At 42.9% G+C, this 22,476-nt stretch overlaps 1 protein-coding gene across 2 annotated transcripts in view; it reads left to right on the top strand.

Moving 5' to 3' along the window:
• The window catches only part of mpp7a (MAGUK p55 scaffold protein 7a), a 131,831-nt gene that overhangs the window by 74,258 nt on the left and 35,097 nt on the right, over positions 1-22,476 (top strand). For both annotated transcript variants that reach the window (XM_062379824.1, XM_062379823.1), the window contains exons 7-11: positions 13,932-14,013; positions 14,512-14,597; positions 15,141-15,215; positions 17,409-17,605; positions 18,233-18,297. In XM_062379824.1, the coding sequence (XP_062235808.1) occupies positions 13,932-14,013; positions 14,512-14,597; positions 15,141-15,215; positions 17,409-17,605; positions 18,233-18,297 (505 nt within the window). The remainder of the gene's footprint in view (positions 1-13,931; positions 14,014-14,511; positions 14,598-15,140; positions 15,216-17,408; positions 17,606-18,232; positions 18,298-22,476) is intronic.

The following is a 22,476-nucleotide window of genomic DNA, read 5'->3' as shown; positions in this document are numbered from 1 at the left end:
ACTTAAATCTTTGGTGCACCCTAGTCGCAAAAAGTGATGTTAAGTTGCAGACCATTGGCCACAACATTCCTGGATGGAGTCAGAGAATGCCAGGGGCCTTTACTATCAATTTTATAGCACATTTTAGAAAGAATGTCTCCAAAACAAATTGAACATCAGGCACCTCCTTATTTAAGGTGAATATCTTTATATTATTAAAATAATCGTATCTATCTGTTGTTCACTGATCCCTGGATTTCTAAAAACCTCTTGTATCACAGCAGTATCCACACCACAGGTCAAACCGATACCATAAATGCTTTTGCTTTTGAGGTACTTGCCTGTGGGAATGCAACCCACAACCTTGAAGTTGTAAGCACACCAAAGCTGACCTCAATTACCCGGCTCTTGGCCATGAGTATTTTCAGCCAGTCTAGGCTTGGTGTCTGTGAACGGCTTCCTTTTCTATCCTAGTCAGTGTTGCTCTCTTATTGTAACATGCCTCACATGTCAGTGCTCTGCAGACACGGTCCCAGGAGTAAAAAAAACACCCATCTGTCTAGACCTAGGGCCCTAAGCGTGCAGGAGCGACTTCTTGGCTGGCATTCTCATTTTCACCACATCCCTCGACATCCTGGGTGTCTGCGTTGTTAGATGACTGCCATACCATGCATTCCCCTGGCCATGTCAGCCAGTGAAGCACATTTGGGAGTGGGCTTCTGTAACCCCACCAGAACGCAACTGCTCAAGTCTTCAATGGTCTGTGAAAGTCCTCCATCTGTCAGCGCCACATTCTGTTTTGTGCCGTGGCCCTGCCCACCTTCGATTTGTGCCGGACATGCCCTGGGCCCACAGCCGCCTCTATTTTCACTTTGTGGTTTTCGCCCTGACCGCCACCTTGGCTCCAGGCCGGCGCACTTCTCTCACCACACCCTGGGGAAAGGAGAACACACCTAAGCCATTTTTGGGTTGCTGCCTGTAGCATGTTCTGCGGAGCTGCTGAACGTAATAATGTGGCTTTGAGGAATTCTCGCTCTTTCTCACAACACACATTGTCGCGGGTGCTTCCTGTTAAGGCCTCTCCTGAGCCTGATGTTGGATCATGTTGCCCGAAACCATAATGGGATTTACACCCATCCCAGTTCGCTTAATCATCTAGCTGGTGATATCCCATTAAACTGAAACACAAATTTATGATGTGTGATGCTGTGTATATGCACAATAATGAAGGTGTTTCTCAAGTAGTATAGTTGCTCAGTTTGAGTTTATAGGTTCAGAGTGCAAACTAGTTTTTGAGATAATATCTAAATAGAGAAAACAATGTGCCTCCAATTTTCTTTTAGGGGTCAACACAAGGTCAGATTTATAAGTACTCCTCCTATTAAATAAAGTTCATTGAATATTTTTCTCCGAATACAATATATCATTCGAATTTACGGTTGGAGGTTCAATCCCATTCTTTCCCATCTGAATGCTGAAGTGTCCTTTGGCAAATACTGAACCCCGGATTGCCCCTCATAGAACAGAATGTGCTGCCCATAGACGCAGTGTATTAATCTGTGTGTAAATGGCATAAAGCTGAACTGTAAAGAGCTTTGAGTGACCATCAAGACTAGAAAAGGGCTATGTGAAATACGGACCATTTACCAAAAATTTCCGGCAGTCTTTGATTCAAAGTCGTCTACTATTTTAGATTTACAGCAGCAAATAACTTTCAATTTGCATTAGATTAAATACATTTGTTTCATTGCAACTAATTCAGCAATATAAAAATCAAAATCAAACTACACAGCAACATATTAAATAGCAGAGGAATGAGCCTGAATTTCCAGCCCATTGCTGTGGAGTGATTTCATTCTAAGGAGCCATAGCTGCCCTCTCCACTGCCCAAAGGACCCACAGGGCACGACTACTGCCCATAATCTCCTGTAAACAACAGTAGGGTTTCTACTGCATGGCATGTTCTTTTCCTGTTTGTGCATGGAAGCAAACAATGAATACTAAAGAACAGCTATTATGGCAGGAAGCCACCTCCAAAAAGTCCTGTGTGATGGTTTTGAATTTGTGCCAAGGAAAGAAAGACCTGGCCTCTTTTTGGACAAATGCTTTGAGACCTCAGGGACAGACAGTGCTCAAACCTCCATCATTGTTTTGTCGGAGCCTATGACTCTTCCTTGTCTTGTGTCCACTGAGGAATTAATATGTCCCAAGAGAATGAGACATGCATTGGTCAAGTAGGTCATGTAGGAATGGAACAAAAACGCTGTAGTAAGTTCCAGAAGAAAGTGAGATATTTCTACATTTATTGGGGATGTTCATCTCCCTGAGGCTGGTGGGAAACACATCTTGATGCTTTTCCAACAAACTGTTGCATGACAGATCAAACAACTACTAATGTGTTACTATATGATTCAATATTTCAGTATGTATTGAAATCACTTTGTTTTTTATTTATCCTTAAGCACTTTGTTACTCCGGTCTGAGAAAGGTCCAATAAAAATAAACGTACTTCCTTACTTTATACAATGCAGTGCAATGCAATTCATTATGCTCACTTTTTAAGTTTTTTTCCAGACTAATCATAGTTATCTGGCATTCTTGATTCTTTAATTAAAGTTCGAAACATATATACAATTGTTTCTTTATGAAAATATAATTCAGCGTTCCAGCGGTGTTCTTGGTCTGCTGCACAATATACATATATACAAAGGTGCTGACACCTTACTAAATTACCTCATGGTCTGTCATTTGTGTAGGTGAAGTCCCTCTGTTTTTTTATGACCCTTTAATCTTACAGTAAATGTTAAGGTTCTGCTTTTTACCTGTGGCCCCTTGAAAATTGCCAACCTGTAGATCTTTAGAGGGAAATGGACCCTAATGAACAGTTAGATTGTACATTAGGGAAACAGCCAGTGGGTCAGATGCTCATGGTGAAGTCACAGCCATTCAACTAACCAATAAAAACCCTCTCATTTTGCAGGGTCCTCATTCACCGCCGCACCAAATTGATTTGGAAGTGCCCTTTTAACTCGCAATTTCATACAATCAGCCTGAAATTCTCAAACTTGACATCATAACAACGGGTTATACGATATCTCATTTCCTTTCTGTCTCTCCTTACTTTGCTCTTTTGTATTTCAGTCAGCCTTTGTCTCATTCTATATTCCTGGGTGATATAGGGATTTGGGTGTAGTTAGCACGCAGGCCCCTTTCCTTGTGACTCATCCATTATGTTAATTGCGATTAGTTGAGTAGTTTGTATTCAGTAGCTCTGATTTATTTCTATAATTTCTCAGAGCGTGACTTCAAGCCACATTTCAGTGATACAGTAAAAACTTTATCTTCCAGGACAAACTCCCACTTATTCTTCTTCTAACCCCTTTTTTTCTGTTGTACTCTCCCGCTGCTTTCCATAACGGGATGATTTATTAGCTCACGTGTTGGAACATTCAATACCTGTGATGCATAGATGCACGGTGTAGTTGATATAATCAAGAAATGTGCTTCTGGTGATAAAAGGATAAACCCAAGTTTAAACTGACTAATAGAAGTATTGTAGACAAAAGTTGAGGGAAGCCAGAATTCACCGGTGTTACACAATTCATGTCCAGGAGTTTGTAGCTCGGATCCAGACACCCTAAAACATGTCCTGCAAAAACATCTAATTCAAAAGTTATATAGTGTTAGGGCTTAAGTTGTTATTAATAAAACCTTATGCCATCATTTCTCTTGATATTTGTCACTTTCTTGGTGCTGGTGTAGTAATCTGCCACAGTTGACCATTTATAATCATCACTCTGTGACTGGCTAATTGATAGTTCTCAGCAGTGGAAGAGTCACTACGTCATCTCAAAGCATTCTGGAAATTCCAAGTCCCCACACAGAAAATATGTTCATAGGCAAAAGACGACTTTGGGCGTCCAAAGGCGGGTACGCCGCAGCAGCCGGGCGACCATCGCGATGATGTGAGAACATTAAGGACTGACAAGCCTGCTGTGGTCATCTCTGCTCCGCTCATGTTTGTTTTGGAAGCCCTATGTGACGCAGATGTAAAGAGCAGGCTTGGATTGGAGATACTCGGCTCATGTGCCCCCACTGTGTTCACGTTCGTTTTATGCATCATTCGTCGTCTCGCTCAATGTCACTCATTCGGTGCCGGACCTTAGCGCTGTCGGAGGACTCGTCATTCACTTCTCCCACTCAGTTCATCTTCAAATGTCCTCCTACTAACACGCCATATTTCTCTCTCTTGCTCCCACTCGTAAATTCATCTGGTTTTTCTATCAGGTCTCTTTTTCTAGGGAGTCTTTGCATTTAGATCTTTTTATGTAACGTATTTTGTTTGTGGCATTGTAAAGAAATAAATGCTTTGAAGGTGTTACAATTGTAGTGCATTTCTATGTCTTGAAGTGTTACCCTCTCTCCTACTCTGCCATGTCCATGTGGACACCTGTTGCTCTGAACTGTAATATTTTGTGCTCATTTCTTTCACATTCCTGTTGAGCCTTCGTGCAATATTACTCCATCCATCCGTTCTTTGCTTGATTCTTCCATTTCAAGTTGTTAGGCATCATTAGCAGCCATAAAACTGCTACTGCCAGTTATGTGACCGAGCCAATATCGGGCTCTGTCGCTCCCCTTCCTCTCTTCTTCTCTCTGCTCTGTTTTCCTATCATGACTGGGTGTCATTGGGTGTAACTGCAGGGTCTCTGCCATCCACTTTGTCGTGCCAGCCTACATGGCATCCTTACTGGCAACAGTTAGCAACAGTCAATACGACCATACACCGCTGGGCTCGGCCACCCTGCCGCCCCAGCCACTGGATACTAGCGGATCAGCTGGACTTCTCATTATAGACCCACAAATAGCACTGGTTTGACTTCAGAGCTGCAGTAGTCACTGCACATACGAATATAGATGACATGTCCAACATTATTATTGTAAAAGCTCCAACTGTATGATTGATGTCGGTGGAGTTTCTTTTCTTAATAAGGGAGTCGATAATTGCAAAGAGACAGGAAAAGTCTTGTGATCGATTCAGCTTGGTTTTCCATGGATGGCAGTGGCTGGAATGAGCTATTGGCAACTTTACATGCCATGCTTTTCTCATCTTTTCTCAGACGCTCCGCCTCTTCTCCATGACACAATTAGGACGGTCGGATCGTGGCAGCTCTGATTCCATTTGTCTGGAAGCCTTTACAAATGCATTCATTCGGATAGTTGCACTCAGTGTCCTTCTCAGCGGAGTCCAAAAGTCATCCACTACATAATGTGTTAAATCTGTGCTGGCAGGAATGTGAACAAACACGGCTTTAGAGGATGAATACAGTTTTAGAGTTTTATTGCTCGAGTAAGTTCTTAATTGAGAAACTTAAAGGACACATCTATATATATGTGTGGGTTTTTCTTGAAAGTGACTTGTCCATTTTGCGTCAGAATGTAGCGAGCAAGGGGAAAGTAATGTCACTGGCTGTAGATTAATGGAGCAGTTAATGAGATTAAAGCAGACAGCACACATGTTAGTGTTTTGCAGATAGACCCATGTGCTTTAAAAGCAATTCATCTGCCACTTGATGGATTAGGCTGCAGCATCTTGGGAGTGCTGCAGAGGAAGATGGAGCACTGCTTTCAAAAACATCCAGACAAATGGAGGGCGCTGCTTTTGTTGACTGGCTCTGTGTGCCATTTTGTCTATCCAGCTCTAGGTTCAACTGCCTGGTTTATGTGGGTGTGTACATTGTGTGCATCTCTGTGTGTGTGTTTGCGGTTTTACCTGCTATATCCAGTTGCAAGATAGAGTCCAGAGGATATACATTTTGCCGATGCAGATACCAATATATGGCACATATCCCTGTCCATTTCTTAGTTGGTTTGTTTGTACGCAAGATTAGGCAAACCTGCACAGATTGCCACGCAACTTGATAGAAGGATGTGGTATGGGTTAGAGATGAACCCATCCAGCCAATTATTTTTACATTTTCGTCAATTTCTCAGGGATTAATTGAATCTCAATGAAAGAAATTGTGGATTTAGTTAATTTAAATGTGACATTGGTGGAGGTATGCACTTCACACAGTGCAATTTTTCTAAAAAAGTAACTGAGGCTACCAATAAACTTTATTATAAGATGTATAATATATGATTTAAAAGAAAACACAAATACAACTTGTGAAACTATCAATAACACTCATAAGAGCAGTTTCTTTCTCACTGCACTGTATTTTGTCACACAGATGGAAATGAATATCCTGTAAATGCAGTGTGATAGACAACCTGACCTGATGGATCGATCCAGAATTTGTCATACACATTATTTTTTTTACTTTGCACAACTCAGAACCTGAGTAGGATCCCCTCGCTCCTCCTAAGTGTTCAGTTAACGGATTAGAGGCCCACTGTATACTGTGTGTCAAAGTTAAACACAATAGAATTAATTCAGAAATGTCCATATTATTTCTAGCTGCGAAGCCAAAGTTACTTCAAAACTTCAAGCTGGGGACAGAAAGACCATTTAGGCTGCACGTTTTACAGCCAAGAGCTTAGAGGATGATGTCATTTTCAATGCCTTTTATTGGATTTGAGGTATCAAGTGAGTAAATGCATTTAACAGGTTTGACTATGGCTTTGGATACTTGATGAGACACCGCTTTCATCCACGGTCACATAGAAGTCAAATGCCTAAAATAGTAGGAGAGTAAATATGTTAGGAGTAGAATTCATATTCAATCTAAGATTTCTCTGATTAATAATTCATAGGTTATCATTGAATATTGTTTGGTGGAAACGCCGCAGTTTAATGCATAATTAACAGCATATGTGTCTGAAGGAGTGTGTGAGTGTCATTGGAACAAGTGATATGGATAACATTATTTTTGTACATACAATTTCATATTAAGTTATTTCAAATACAATAGTAAATAAAATAAAATTCAACTTACATTGGAAATGAGAATGTTTATTGCATAAAGTGGATATGGAAAGGCCTTGAGCCTGTTCTTTGGTGTGTGCTTGTACAACACTCCGTTGTACAACGGTCCAGCTGCTGTTTCACCGCCCTTGCAGCCTGTTGAGTTGTGAATGTGAAAACACGCACAGCTTCCAAAGCCACATCTGAGGCATTCCCAGATCCTAATCTCATGGCCCTCTTCAATATAACGTCTTCCTCCCATCGTGTGCAATCATACACATGGACACACATACCCGACCCCCTCTGCTCTTTTCTGTTTGCCGTTCAGAGAGCAGCAGAGCCCGGTGGCTGAATGTGGGCATTGTTGCCCCGCCGGGCCAGGCGCTCCTCGGCGGCTCTGCTTCTCAGCCCACTTTGGAAATGAAAAGTGACATGTGAAAGTGCTGTTTTCTTTACTTGGGATAACGACAGGGAAAACGCTAAACAATCCCAGAGCAGAGATAGACCTCTCCTCGACTGTAACACAACTGTCTCTTTGTATGCGCTCATACAGCTCATGCAGGACAAGAATCAAACAAACACACACACACACATAGAGTACATAATGACTAAATATCTGGCACTGCCCAGCTTGTAGCAAAGGGACGGCGATTCCACTCAGTCTACATGGTGATTCATGTGGACAGCATGGAAACAAATACACACATTTGGTGAGATACTCATACACTTACACACATATTCACATGCCCCAAATTCGCCGGCACCTGTCTGAAGTACTGAGGTGGGCCGCTAAGTGTGTTTTCGTAGCAACAGCGTAATGACTTGTTCTAACATTAAGGTTTAAAGAGGCAGCAGAGGAAAAGGAAAGAGGCGGTGGAGGAAGACAAATGAAGGTAAGCCGACCAGTCAAAAGGCCCTCTGCGCTAAACTACCTGGCAGCCACTCCTGGATTCCCTCCTGCTTGCCGTAATTATCATAATAATGACCCGCAATTTTCCTTTTTCTCAGTATACTTGTTAATTATGACTGGTAGGTCAAGACCGAGGTTAAGGAAATAAAAAAGGGAAACTAGAGCCTGGCTTAGGCTGAGAGGCCGGCAAGGAATGAGGGTAAGTTTGGGAGGGGGTAGCTTTTATTAGTCGCAATCACAAGTGATTTAATAAAACAGGTGGAAAGGCATGCAGCGGGTCACCAAAAGGGGACTGGCCATGCAGCAGGAGCTGTGTTGCATCAGCTAGCAAAACCATTTGACATAAAACCTCAAGTACCTTTCACTGCTCGCCGGTCTTCTTTTGTTTTTTTTTCTTCCTCTTTGCAACAATAACGTGGATTTTCATCTGGCCCCCTGCTAATTTTTTACAGCGCTGTATTAATCTTTATAGGTGACCATAACGCTAAATGGATTTTCTGATCATGACCGAATGCCCTAATATTAGAGGATTTTACACTCTTTGAGCAGCACCAAAGCCTGTAGCATACGAGAAAGTCTGTAAGAACTCATAAATAAGTTGGACTGTAGTGCGTGGAATGGTCATGTTTGTTATATGTGGGGGCTCTATGCCATTTTGGTGAGGTAAGATGAAATGACACACTCCAACACCAGATATGATTGGAAGTAATTGTATTTTAATGTCCAAGAGGCCCTTTCCCACTTTGTATTTGGTTCTTTCCATGGTCGACATCTGGTGTGAAGACTGCCAGCATGTGTTTCCACTACACTCGTATTTATACCTCTAAACATACCAGTCAACACAGCAGTCGGCAGGAGTTTATTGTCGCCGTTACACTTTTGCTGTTAATTGACATCATGTCAAAACACGTCGGCCTCTGCCCAGGCCGCTTATGTTTGTTTTCCCTTGTCGCTCTCAATTTGGAGGGTGAAATAATGTTTGTCAAATGCCCCGACGTTCGATTTGGGCAATGTTTTGAGTGGTTGTTACCGGCCAAGAGCGTGTGCCTTTAAAGGGAGCAACCTGCTTATAGGAATATTGGAGTGGCTTGAGTTGTGGCCATCCCTAAGGTAAAGATAGTCTAGGATCCCTTTGTCCCAATGGGGCACTTTGTAAACAGGCCGTACATAGTCTGCCCTAGACCCCGAGACTTATAACGAGCCAAGACAACTAGCCAGACCTCTCGTCATCCATACAACCATAGTACAAGCCAGCCAGCTTCCATCATGTCATCCAGCCATCCATCCAGTTCATCAGCCAGAGGCCACTGTAATTGCCCCATAAAGACTTTGCTTGCCAGAATCTTTTTTTGTGGCCGGTCCTATAGCCAAGCTAACACAACGAGACATCCAACATCCAGCTTGTCTTACTCGTCTTATCTGCTGAAGTTTCATAGCACTACGATACGCTGACAGTTCCCTGGACAATCTTGCCTCCATTTCATTCTGTCTAAGAGACGCACGCTTTCAATGCAGGAGGGGATCCAAATTTCAGTCCCTTTTCTCTCTTCTTTTCCGCACTGTGTGAGGTGTGATCCATTTGTCATCACATACTTAATGTGCCTGCCATCTCAGCATGTGTGCTCCAGTCAGTGCATGCGCTGGGAGGGGTGATGGCTTGATACGGACAAGTGTCGCTCCAGCTCTCCTCATCACACAGCAGAGAGTGAGCCGTTGTATCTGGGCCAGCCCAACAATAACAATCAGGGGCATTTATGTTTTAGAAATTGAGGAATAGAGCTAGGAGCGGTGGCTGCATATGGTGCTGATCACGTAAGGAGTGGAGTCTTCGGATCGCCTTACTAATGACTAATTGTCCACAGCTCGAAGGCCCTCTCTGGTCCAAGATGAACCCCCTCTGGTCTCTGGCTGTGTATTTCTGTGCATTCTGCCCTTCAGCTCGTATTTTGTGAAGAGACTTGATCTGTTTTCCTCAAGCAAACCGCAGTGGTTGACAACAGAAAGAGAGAGGCCTTAACAAGTTTGTGCACCGTCTTGTAATACCCACTGTGCTATCTATTTCCTGTGCAAATAGTGGAGTTGATCTACTTGGTGGTTAAGTGACGCCTCCGCCTCTAATTGCTAATATAGCTCATTCATCAGGTTTAGTGGCTGTCCAGCATCAATCATCCAGTCTTCTGAGGTTTCTCTCTGGCCTGTTTGACCTGACTTCAGGTAGAGTCCCACTGCAACACTCTCACAGAAACACACGCAGACGTGCTTGCATGCACACAAAACACACTTACACATGCTGTCCCTCATGCGTGTATGTGCTTTGACAGACATAGATATTCCCCTTCTGACTTCCTGCACTGTTTTCATGCAAAAGGAAATGTCTGAAATTGCTTCCATGCGTTGAAGGCTGGGTGTAAACCTTGTGCTAATGCTTAACTTCTACACCAGGAAGCCCATCTAGGTGCTTGAGGGTCTTCACCTCCCTTGATTCTTCCTTATGTTTGCTTCCCAATACACAGTGTGCAGCTTATTTTTGGTTTTAGCCAAACTGTTTATGTATTTGTTTAACAGAGCAGGGACTCTTCATTAGTGGTCATGCGAGGCTGAATGCTGATGATAGTACCCACAGGGTATCAAGGCACAGGGGAAGGTGGTGCTGAGTTCAGGAGGTTGGATTTGAACGGCTCTCTGTGTTTCCTAGGAATTTGTTTTGGCCTCCAAGAGAGGCTGTTACACCCCTGGAGGATTGAAATAGAGAATCAAGGTGGACTGTAGATTTAATGAGGTGAAAGGAAAAGAGTGACTTAAATGATCAAGTATAGGGGAAATTGCGTTCTTCAAAATGTTAATATTAGGTTTTTATGTTAATGTTGACAAGATAAAGCAGCACAAACATCTGAGTGATCAAAAAATTATCTTTAACTCATCTGTCTGATGATGGTGTCTGAAATCTAGGATGTTAGCAGAGCAGCAGCCAGGAACTAGCTTTGAAGTCACTGATGGTTAACATGTCTTAATGAGCTGCGTTTCTGGATATTTGATATGTTCTGTGACAATAGAAACAGAAAACCATGCACAGCTTTATTGGCTGCATTAAATATGGTACTGAGCACACAGAGGGGAGAAACAAACATCTGAAATTGGCTGACATCGAGGAAAAAGCAACTTTGATGCTATTGCACAATGATTATTATCATATTACTTTATATCTAGTTAGTTTGTAAATTTAGTTATTAGGTTTTGAACAGGGTTTAGCTTCTTTCTATTGTAAGTAGGTGTTTTCTCAACACTACGTGGTCCAGCTATGTACTAGGTGATGATCTTGTTTTCTTACATTTGGTCAGCATCTCACATCATATCCATTGAGTCTATACTGTATTTGCCTCCTAATCACACGTACACCCACACTACCTTTCAATCCAAACCCCAACTCTTGTCCCCGCTGTCTCTCCCTCTCTATGTCTACTTGGCTGTCCTATCCTGACTCTCCTCTGGTCTTCCACTTACCCTCCTTTTTGGCTCTCTGGTGTTGCCACTGGAGCGTTTTGGCCTCCTCCAGCTATTCTTATCAGTTTTATATTGTCATTCTTATATTGTTTGGCTACCGTACCAGTGCTGAGATCAGGCCGGGGCTGGCCAGATTATGACGGGGGTTTCCCCCTCCCTCCACATATCCCCTGCTCGCTTGCTGCTGGCTTGGCTGAACCAAGTGGACCCTTCGCTTTGGAGTGCAGTGGGTCAGATGAAAATTGCAAAGTATAGAGTATTTGTTTTAAACCCTAAGAAGTCAGAGAGTTTAAAGAGGAAACACAATTTTGAAAATGCATCCATTGATGCTCATGTTTGTTTCTCTACTGGTGATAAAGCATAAAGCTTGGTGGTTTGAATGGGAATAAAATGGTCTACTCGCTTCCCAAGATTCGGCTTCACGATCCCATCTCTTTGTGTTTGTCTCTAGATGTGCTGTCCTGTAATCACCATTGCCACTTGCAGCAAAAGTCATAAAACTGGTGTTTCTAAATGGCATCAGAGTTTCAACATGTGATTTAAGCCATATGTGTCAAAACACAATTTATATCTACACACCATATGTGAGCAGATTCCATAGATAGACATGGGCATGTGGTGTAGCAGAGTTTTTGCAGCCTATTGTCCTCACAGACTTTGAGGCCAAGGCTCCCTCTCTAATGTTTGGTTAGCCTTTAGACTGCCAGCACCCACCAGGTACCCCAGATGATAGTTAATAAAAATCCATCATACCATTGGTCATCAGCCAACTCTGGAAAAGCAGAAAGAAAAAGTAGAGAGAGGAAGGTAATGACCACATGTCTGAATACTCCTGTGAGATTTCCTACGAACTCCCCACCTCACCCTGTTGTCTGTCACATTCGGTCTCTTTCCCTGCAGCAATCTTCTCTTTCAGACACACATACACAAAAAGGTCTCTCTGTCTGTCTGGGGGCCCTTGCATCACAGACGGCTGCTTTAAGTCACACTGCTGGGGTGTTATGGGACCCTGACACAGTCCGAAAGTGCCTTCCCCTCTTGCTGACCTGCTCCACTGTCTTCTCTCCTACGGCAACCTCTCCCATCACTTTAATTACCCCTATTATTCTATTAGACTCTCTACAGACACTACTACTGTCTTATTCTGATGTCTTTCCCTATTTTTCATCTCTACCTCCACCCCAAAGGCCTTGATGAAACCATTATCGAGGAGGAAAACCATTAGGTGTGAAAAGGTCATGAAAATAACCAAGATGACATGTTAATAGATTGGTGAAGTGGCACAAACCAGAGGCCTCTTTGGTCTTTGAGGAGGTTCTTTTGATATCTCCTGCTGTGCTTCCCATCCATGGTAGTAGCCAGAAGTACTTCAGGCCTGTCAGTGGAAGGCAAACAGGAAAATCTCACGAACCAGAGGGCCATGTTGTTGCACTCATTGGTCTATCCATGCAGCAATAGGTTCAGACAGCTGAAATAAACCACGGCTGGTGACCGGGGTTAGGGGAGGCTCCAAACCCCTTTTTTTGTGCAACAGTAATAAAAACAATCTTCAGGGCTGATGGGAATAGCAGCCAGGTAAGGGTGGAAGGATGAGTTTCAGCCGGGACTAACTATGTGTCGACTAGACAACGCAACTGTCTGGTTCGAGTCGTCAGGCCCAAGCGAGTATGACACTCACCCTAAGTTTCAGTTTGCTCTCATATTACATCCCAAATCCCAGCCAGGCTGGTGCCTAACTGGTGTTTGCGGGACGGCTGTGACAGGTTGGCATCCATTAAGTCTATTCTTTTATTTTAAACCGAAAAAGCTATTTTAGGTTTTCTGGTAAATGCATTACCGATGAACACTGTCATTTCACAGAAGGAAGTTGAAACACTATCCTCTTCTCCATGTGTCTTTTTGGCTGAGCACCAAGGCTTTAACAACTGTGTGTTTATATGTGTGTGTTTTAAGTACAATACCTCGTACCTGTTTGACCCTTCCCCTTTCCGTCTTGACCAGCTCTTTTTGTAAAGATTGATACTTTTCCCGCTACTACAGTAGTGACAATGGTGTTAAAGGATGGGTGGTGTGTATTACTCGGTTTAAAATTTTGGACAATTTCACTTGCATTCTTATGTTGTTGATTCGTTATTGTTGCTAAATTTAATTTTAAAGATATTAAAATGTTTAAAGTTTCTTTTTCCTGATGCTTTCATTTACAATTTAAATTATATATCACTTATGAAACCTTGAGGGTTTAGAGCATTAACTGCTTATAAACCTTGTCTCCTCCATGTTAGTGAATAGGACATGGACCAAAGTCAAAGTCAAAGTAAACATCAAATAAGTGAGATGGTTTCTGTAATCTTAGGTTATTCTTATAACACTGATATTTACAAATTGAAACTTTTCGGGGAAGTTTGGTTTTAATTAGTTATTTTAAGCTAAAAAAACAGAATGAGATATCATGATTGACAGCTGGCACTGAGTCATGATTACAATCTACAAAATAGATTTTATCTGATTGATTTGATATGCGTTTAAATCAGCCATATTGGTACAAATGAGCATCCTGTATTCAGTTCAAATCCTCCAGATAACTCTGACTATCACTAGAGACAATATTAATTGCCATCTTTTGTTCCTTTGTAGGGAGCAACAATAATGCGTGATGATCACACAGGCGCAATCCTCGTTGCCCGGATCATGAGAGGAGGGGCTGCCGACAGAAGTGGTCAGTTCCAACAGTTTTTATCTCTGATGTGGCTTCAGCCATGTGAGTCTGGAATCACGTGTGAAAGTGATTTACAGTACAACTAAGTCTAATCCAGTGTGCAGAAAAGAAGGAATGTATTCAGGAATCATCTATGCACCTGATTTTTCCACATCTGGCCATAGATTATAGCTTTTCACTTTGTAATATGAACAAATGATAGAGAGAAGCTCTGTTATGTCCACATGTTTTCTGTTTGACTTTGTATCCATTGTGTCCAGCACTACCACACTGAAGCCAAAGGCAAATTTCCACATGTGTCGACAATAATGTTTGGATTCGTCTTCCAATCTCAAATGCCACCATGACGATAAACATTAATCTGCTATAGTGTACACATCCGCAGGCTTTGTAAGCACTGGACTTTTACACAGTAGCTCACTTATATTAGGACATGAAAGTAATGGATTATTAGAGCGATTGAAGATATGCAGACTTTATGTTTATTGTGTGGTACAGGACTGATTCATGTTGGAGATGAACTGAAGGAAGTCAATGGAATCCCTGTAGATGACAAAAAACCAGAGGAAGTCATTCGTATTCTGGTAAGCCTCATTTCCTTGACTGCATTCAGGCCCTGTGTGTTTCAACATTCCCTATTTATGATGGCAAAAACCTCCCCTAACTTATCTAGGACCCTGTGCCTCCCGTCACTGTGCTGAAAACCTAACACTGTCCTTTCCCTGCAAGTCTTTCCTAGCCTGTAGACCACATGCATCCCCTGGGTGAGACTGATGCTCAGTAGTTTCTCCAAGCGGGCTCTGCCGCAGGCCTCAAAATGAGCTCGGCCACGGGCCAGGAGGGACAACTGGAGAGGAACGAGATAGTCTCTTTAAGTCTCAGACACAAAGGATGATCGCTCTCAACACTCCTGTTGTATCCCTACACCCCCCCCACACTCGACCCTGTTAGACAGAGTCATCTAATCCTAATACACCTTCCATTGCTGATGAATCAAACTGTGCTTTCCATTGTGTGACTTTTACTGGATTAGGAATAAAGTATTTGCAAGGGCAAATGGCTGATGTTTCCACCTACTCCATCCTGACCAAACTTACTGTATCTGTCTTGTCGTTCTAAACATCCAGGCCCAGTCCCAAGGAGCCATTACCTTTAAAGTTGTTCCCGCTTTGAAGGACGAGGCGCCAACCAAGGAGCCAAAGGTAGGTTCTGTCCTTAAATAATCGTTAAGTTGCTTTGGTTTCACTTATTGACACACAAAAAAAAACTAAGTGAACATCTCAGATCCAGTGTGATACCTTTCTGGATGCAGAGCATTGTTTTTGAGCCATGTTGAGGAAGTGATATATGTACAGGAGAAGAAGGGAGCTGTGCTCTACAGTGGTGAGAAGGAAAAGGAGAAAGAAAAATAAAGTAACCAAGCCCTTTCAGGAGTTGTGACCATTATTAAAATGTTTTGACACCAGTGCTGAAACACTACCTGAGTTTTAGTACCATTAAGAGAATATACATTTGGCAATACCTTACATTGAGGAATATAACTTGCGATTTTCCCAGATTTATTTGAAACTCTAGCTTAGTTTAGCTCAGCAAGACTGTAACAGATGCAGCAGAGGCATTCGACAAGGATAGGATCCGGGATGTGAATAAACATTAAACACCAAACAGCCCTAAACAGTGATCAGCAACATAAACTATACTCCTAAACTGAATGTGAAATAGTGGACATTAGCAGAGTGGCTTTTTTTTCTGGGATGCAAGTGCTTACAGTAGAGTGCCTATCTCTGCATAGTCCCAACAGTGCCCCAATGTAACCACCTTTAAATGTGGATCTGCACCAACTTGCACACACTTAGAAATATCAGTTCCTTAAACTTGCCTGAACATTTTTCGCTGAGAAATAGACATAAATGTTGAAAGATGCCCTCTGAATATTAAAGAAAGTGGGGGAAAGTTCCTGACCCCCTGACCCATACTGCATCCTTCCACCAAGTGTTGTGTGAATCCATCCAGTATTTTTTGCATTATCTTGCTAACAAACAGACAAACAAAAAAAAGATTACAACTATATAACCTCCTCGGCGAAGTTAATGATTTCCTTGCACCAGTAGACAGTACTTTGTAGCTATCCATCCTAAGAGTTGGTTTAACTTCCACTTTAACCAGCGTATTATCATTCTTACCCACTGAGGTGTTGATACACCATTTCTCACAAGCTCATCTATCAGGATCGGACAGAAGCTGGATCCGCTCCCCCGGTTCTAAGTTTTCGAAGTCAAGCGCAGTTTATCATTGTTCACAGGTCAGCCCACCCTGCACGTGAAACAAAGGCTCTGAGGAGGGTACTTCACTTACATCCTTTGTCATCATGTAATGGTTGAAACTGTCTGGCTCCTTAAGGAACCCATCTGAAAATATTCTGCCAGTGCCAAACACTGAGAATAGCTAGTGCACTTAACTTCAGGTAGTGTGGAGGCATCAAAGGGCAGATAATTGGCTGAATTCATACAGGCCCAAAAAGCCTAGCCAAGAGAAGAAAGGTGGCAGATCGAATTAGATGTATATATTCTTCTGTTTAGTGGCCAAAGCAGTGATTGTGGCCTAGACAAAACATCTCTGTCTAAAACATATTTTCACTACATGGCACAAAGCAACCGTTAAATCATAAGGACTTTGAGTCCTTAAGTTGAATCTAACAGCATTTTTTTTCTCTCACACTTTCCTTCCCTCTCATCTTTTTTCCTCTCCACTTGTACTGAGGTTATCTTAGTTGTGATAACTCATTATGACAAAATTCAATATGGACTGAAGAGAAAAACAAGGTGCCCCAGGTTGTCTCCCAGCACCCACAACTGGAAAAGAAGTTGCAGATTTTTCCACTTTTAGATCCAGCTTCCTTTGTGTTGATGCAGTGTGCCCCACCCGCACTGCCAAAGCAAATGAGACATAATCCTTGAGACATAAACAACCAGTTTGTCTGTGTTGGTTTGGTCATTGGTGTGGAAATATAACTGATATTAGCTTGTGTTTAGAAATGGAGAAAGTCAGAGGGTGAACGTGAGCACATCCAAATGGGGGCTCTGACTCAGGGTAGGTTAAATCTCACCACCCTTGGAAAACAGTGGCAGGGATCAGTCCATACTGAGTGTTGATGGAACAATATGGAGAGATTAACTTAGCAAGAAGTTGGTTTCAAGCTCTGATTGCTGTGACCTTTCTAGATAAATCAACCTGAGCCTTGGTGAAGCACCTTCTGTGTTTGCAGTGTTGACTTGGGGTTCACAGTCCATGAAATGGAGGGAAAAGTCATTTACGGCGAAACGTTGCTCTTTCCTGTTGTGCCCTCAATCCCGCTCTTTGTTTTCCTCTGTCCCCCTCTCCTGCTGCATGTCCAGGTGTTTGTGAAGGCACTCTTTGACTACGACCCTAAGAATGACAACGCCATCCCATGTAAAGAGGCTGGACTCGCCTTCAAGAAGGGCACCATCCTTCAGATCATGAGCCAAGATGATGCAACGTGGTGGCAGGCGAAATTTGAGGGTGACGCTAACCCCCGTGCGGGCTTAATCCCGTCCAAACAGTTCCAGGAAAGGTAAGAAACAACCCTACTAGAACAACCTCTTCTGTCTGCTGTTGCTTCTTAACAAGGCTGGCTCAACTGTCTCTTCTCCTGTCAAAGTCGTATAAGTTTTTATCCTTCTTTTACTCCGTTTTTTTTCTTTCTTCACACTGCCAAAATAGTCTGGATTTCCGCACAAAGTCTGGCCCGAAATGAGTAATGACAGAAAATGATAGTGCTGGTACTGATCCACTTTGGACAGCAAGTGGATGGAAAATCGCACATCAGTGTGCGCTCGGATGGTCGCACTTGATGTGCAGCACAGAGCTCAGGAGGCTGGGGCAGTTTCTTGGCATTGTCCGAAAGCACCCGAGGTGGAAAAAAAAGAAATGCACACATGTAAAGCTGGAGGAAAAAGAAGAGAAAGAGAACATTTCACAAACATTGAGATTTATCTTTGGTCAACAGCAAGTGTGTTTATATTTCAACTTCCCATCTTACGTCTTTGCTTTCACTCGTTTCACCTGACAGAATGAACCTGGTGGATACAGACGAGTGGACTCTCTTGTAGTGTTTATTATTCCCAACGCAGTTATGAAAACTGATGGTTTTATTTTCTTTTTCTCCTCTTTTTCTTAATCCTCCTCTCTATTCTTCCAGGAGATTTGCACTACGACGACCTGTTGCGACTCTTCCATTCCAGAGGACCTCGAGCAGACGATCATGTAAGCATATATTGTCTGCTGATCACAGCTAACCAGCACACAACACACCAGTACACTGCTGGTGGGGGCTCAGGTAAAATAATGCAAGGGAGTAACTTCAGACATGAACTCCCGAAAATGTCCACACAATGGGGTCCGAATTTTCTCCAGAGTTTTCCTTTCACACATGAAGTATGTCTGCAGCATTTGACTCTAATGTTCACATATGCAGCCCAAGGATAATTTAAGGAGATTATTCGAGTTCAGTGCATGTCTGAACGCATCTCAACAAAGTGTATACATCAAGCATGTTAGTCAGAACTCATCCCTGCTCTTTGCAGCCACTGCTGCAGACCACTGTGCAGTTCCAGCGCTTCACGCCTGTCATCATAGGAAGTGCTGTGTCTGGATTTACCTTCCTTCATATTTTCCCGTCTGCTCCTTGTTTCACTCTCTTGTCTCTATTGCAGTCTCTAGCCAGACTTTCCTTCCTCTGTCCGTCTCTGCCCTGCCATTTCTTGACGTGATTTAAGTCATGCAGGAGGTTTAATGCAAACAAGGAAGAGGCTCGCACACTGGAAAACCTTTGGAACCCTTAACACCTTCCAGCCAAAACACCAGGCACCCTACCTATCCAGCTCACCTCCTCACATCTCAGCTAGCCTAATGACAGCTTAACGATCTGATAATAGACTTACAGACGTGATGGAGGTGCTGCACTTTACTGTGGAGCACATTAATGTACCTTACCATGGGGGCCTGTATAGTAACCATAACTCTTACCGTTGCTCTTCAGTAGAGGAAAGTTAGTGAGAACGCATCAGCTGGAGCACTTAGCAGAAATGTGTTATAACAAGCCTGGACGTAGGAGATCAGGAAATGGAGGGATTATAGCTAAATTACCCTTATAAATCAAAGATGGTTGATTGCCTCATAATGAAGACAGGAGACATAAACCATGTCACACAAGAAAGGGGCAGCAGCAGAAATGATTAGTTATGGCCTAAAGATCCTGGCTTTAGGTTTAAGTATAGTGAAGAGGTTCATTGTAGAGGTGTGAAAAGAGCTCTCAAACTACCACAATGAATATCACCACAGTAAAATTACAGAAAAAGGAAGGTGGCCTCACTGTCTGCATAAAAAGAAAACACAAATGCAAAAGCCACAACTCAAACAGAAAAGCGGTCACATACACAACCATGGCATTCAACGGGTGTTGATAGTGAAATGAGTTTCTTACTGCTGTCAAGTGAAATGATGATGCTTGTTTATCGGAGGGTTGTGGTACAGGTTTTTTGTCTGCATCCGTTGTCGCTCATTTGTCTTGTGACTTTTTTTTCTGTTGTGTGGCTTTTGCATTCGTTTTTTTTTTTTTCAGTTAATCGGCTGAAACGTCTCGTAGAAAAAAAGCTTTGAATCAGGTCGCCTGATTTCTAATTCTCAACAGGTAGGGGGCTTTGTGGAAGGTGTGAGTGCACAAGTTAAAAAAGACCAAGGCCAATGTTTTTGATTTATAGTGCTAATAGTAATAGATTACGTGCCAACTGGACTATCTCACAGCTTGTCCTCTTCACACAACTCTCTCTAAAAGAAAAGCCAACAACTCTTCACTCTCATCAGTCACAAACAACAAATGTGTTGCAGGTATAAATACTGTGCAGCCCTTGTTTTTGTTAAACAGTAATCAGTGTGAAATACACTCTCAATCTCCTGTCCAGCTGCTGACTCCAGAACAGTCACATTTCTTCTTCCCAATGACTCACAACACTGTGTATCCTTCAAAATTCAGATTTTCTTAAGCCAGAAAAAAATAGTTCTGACCTAAGTTGGTAACATCTCAATTTGTTTAAACTGCACACACCTGTTGCGACTGCTGTTTATGCCACACATGCAATACTTTCCGTTGCACCTGACTGAAAAACTCTGGAAGCGATTCCCTGAAATGCACTTTCATAATGACAAAGACGTTGGTTGTTATTTACAAACAGCTGCCAAATAACAATTTGGTTTGTATATGGTGCGCTACGGTGCATGAAGCCATCAGCGTGGGCCATACAGCTGGCATTGTGGCCTTGCATTACTGCATGACTTCTTGCGCCTGCCTGGAGGAGGAGGCCATGCTGCCAGTATCTGCTGTGTCTTGCACACAGAACGAAAAAAAGACACAAGAAAACCTTCTCCTCCTGCAGCTTAAACTCAAGCTGTGAGCTTGTCTATTGCAGCTTCAATATCAGAGTAATTACAGACAGTTATCCCACGTACCATTTCTTCAGGGTTACTTATATGCTCATCATTTTCAATTTTTCATTTGCAAGCCTAATTGCAGACACCTCTTCTCTTGCTCCCTCCGTGCATCTCGGCCTTATTTTGTCCTTTGCACTCATCCCTATGCCGACTGTCAAACGCACATAATCATATCATGTCATATATATTATCACCCTAAATAGCACACAGGCCGTCCCCTGCAGTGCACAGTTTGTGTCCCTCCTTTCATTTGGAATTTCCCAAACATATGAACGCTCAGAAAAATACATCACACTTGTACTTGGCTTTATAGGCCTTATGTTCTGGTCTCACAATGACCCCATTGAACCAAAGCCTAGTTTTTATAGGCCATATTTTTCACTGTAGATTACCACTATGAGGCAGACATGTCCATTTGACTGCTCGCTTCCCCTCAACATGGCGGTGAGCCCTTAATGTAACGTGACTCTTTCAATATGTAGCTCTGAAATAACCGACAGAGCTACACTGACCACGTCTAAACTTAGCATTAGTCTCTTTTACCTCACATTCAAACCCTCGGTTGAGTTATGGATGTTGTCATTTCCTGGTCATGTTCAACCGCACACTGGCATACATGGTGCAGGATGGTCAAAAATAGCCTGCTAAATAGCTTTAAACAGACAGTGCTGTAAGGTTGACGCACTATTTCATTTTAATGGCACAATTCCTGTTATGATTAATGGGATTTGTAAAGCCCACCCCTTGAAAACCCCCTCCACCTCCCTGATGCACAGTGGGCAGGTGTAAAGTGTAGCAGAGTCTGCAGCAGCCCCTACCAAAGGAATATAATTGTCCTTTTGAGCTACAGCAATACTCAACTGCTAATGTCATGCACACTGTCAGGATTAGTTGTGTATGCAAGAATAGTAGGAATTCCCTTGACAAGGCCCTCTCAGGACTGAAGGAGTACCTGGGGGAATCATAACGGTTCATGTTCTGACAATGTTCTGTTCTTGCAGACACAAACACACATTAATTTCCCAGTGTCCTAAATAAAAATCAATCAAATGTGAAAAGAGTGGATGCAGAAACATGAAAAGGGGATTTTTGATGGCTTGAGGGAGTAATACATGGAGAGAGAAGGAGTTGAGGGGTCACATTCGGTAGCAGATGTGAGCCCGTGCAGAGGTAGTGGCTGAGTAAAGATAGAGGGGGACAAAGTTTGGATCCTGGCTCCATACACGCTGGCCCAGCTGGGCCCCGGGGCCATAAACTACAACCTAATTGAAGGATGCCGTGGAGACCCCACTGTTACCAAGTGGAGAAAAGAGGTGGTGATTGAGGAGGGGGTCCCTTTCGCCTGCTCTTTCTCTCTCTCTTTCCAGCCCGGGAGCTCCGTCGGCTGAAACAATATTGGTCTTGGCGAGGGGCTACGGCAAGCATAGCCTAACCGTGTCCATTTACGCCTAACATTTGCAAGATATAAATAATCCCTTTCCTGACTGTTGCTCTTGCCGCTTTAATGGATGCATTCCTCAGTTATGAAACTGATGTTTAAAGTGCAATTAGTTTCACTGTTAAAGCCAATTAATTGGCTGCAGGCTAGATAAACCATTTTGCCTCTGCACAGGTCAACCTGGTGTACCCGCCTCGCCCCTCTTCACGACACAGTTCCCTACCATTACCTGGCTCTTCTCCAGCCTCCCCATCTGCTCCTTGTGAACATACTGACGGCTCTCTGGGCTTTCTTACAGCATGTCTGTTCCTCTGTCTGACATGCAAATCTCTCCACTGTCTGATTGTTTGGTTTGGTTCGTGGTCTGCCAAACACGTGGACACACTTATCGCTCACCTTGGGGTCTTTCTGCGTCGCTCTCTCCTTGCATTATAGGGCTATCCCTCTTACGTTTGCTGCCTCTCTCTAAAGCGAGAGCCTGAACAATTGCGAAATGGCACCCAAGATTGGTCTTAAGT

This window comes from Platichthys flesus, chromosome 21 (genome assembly GCF_949316205.1).
Source record: "Platichthys flesus chromosome 21, fPlaFle2.1, whole genome shotgun sequence".
Taxonomy (NCBI): domain Eukaryota; kingdom Metazoa; phylum Chordata; class Actinopteri; order Pleuronectiformes; family Pleuronectidae; genus Platichthys; species Platichthys flesus.
This window is presented reverse-complemented; position numbering and strand designations above follow the sequence as displayed.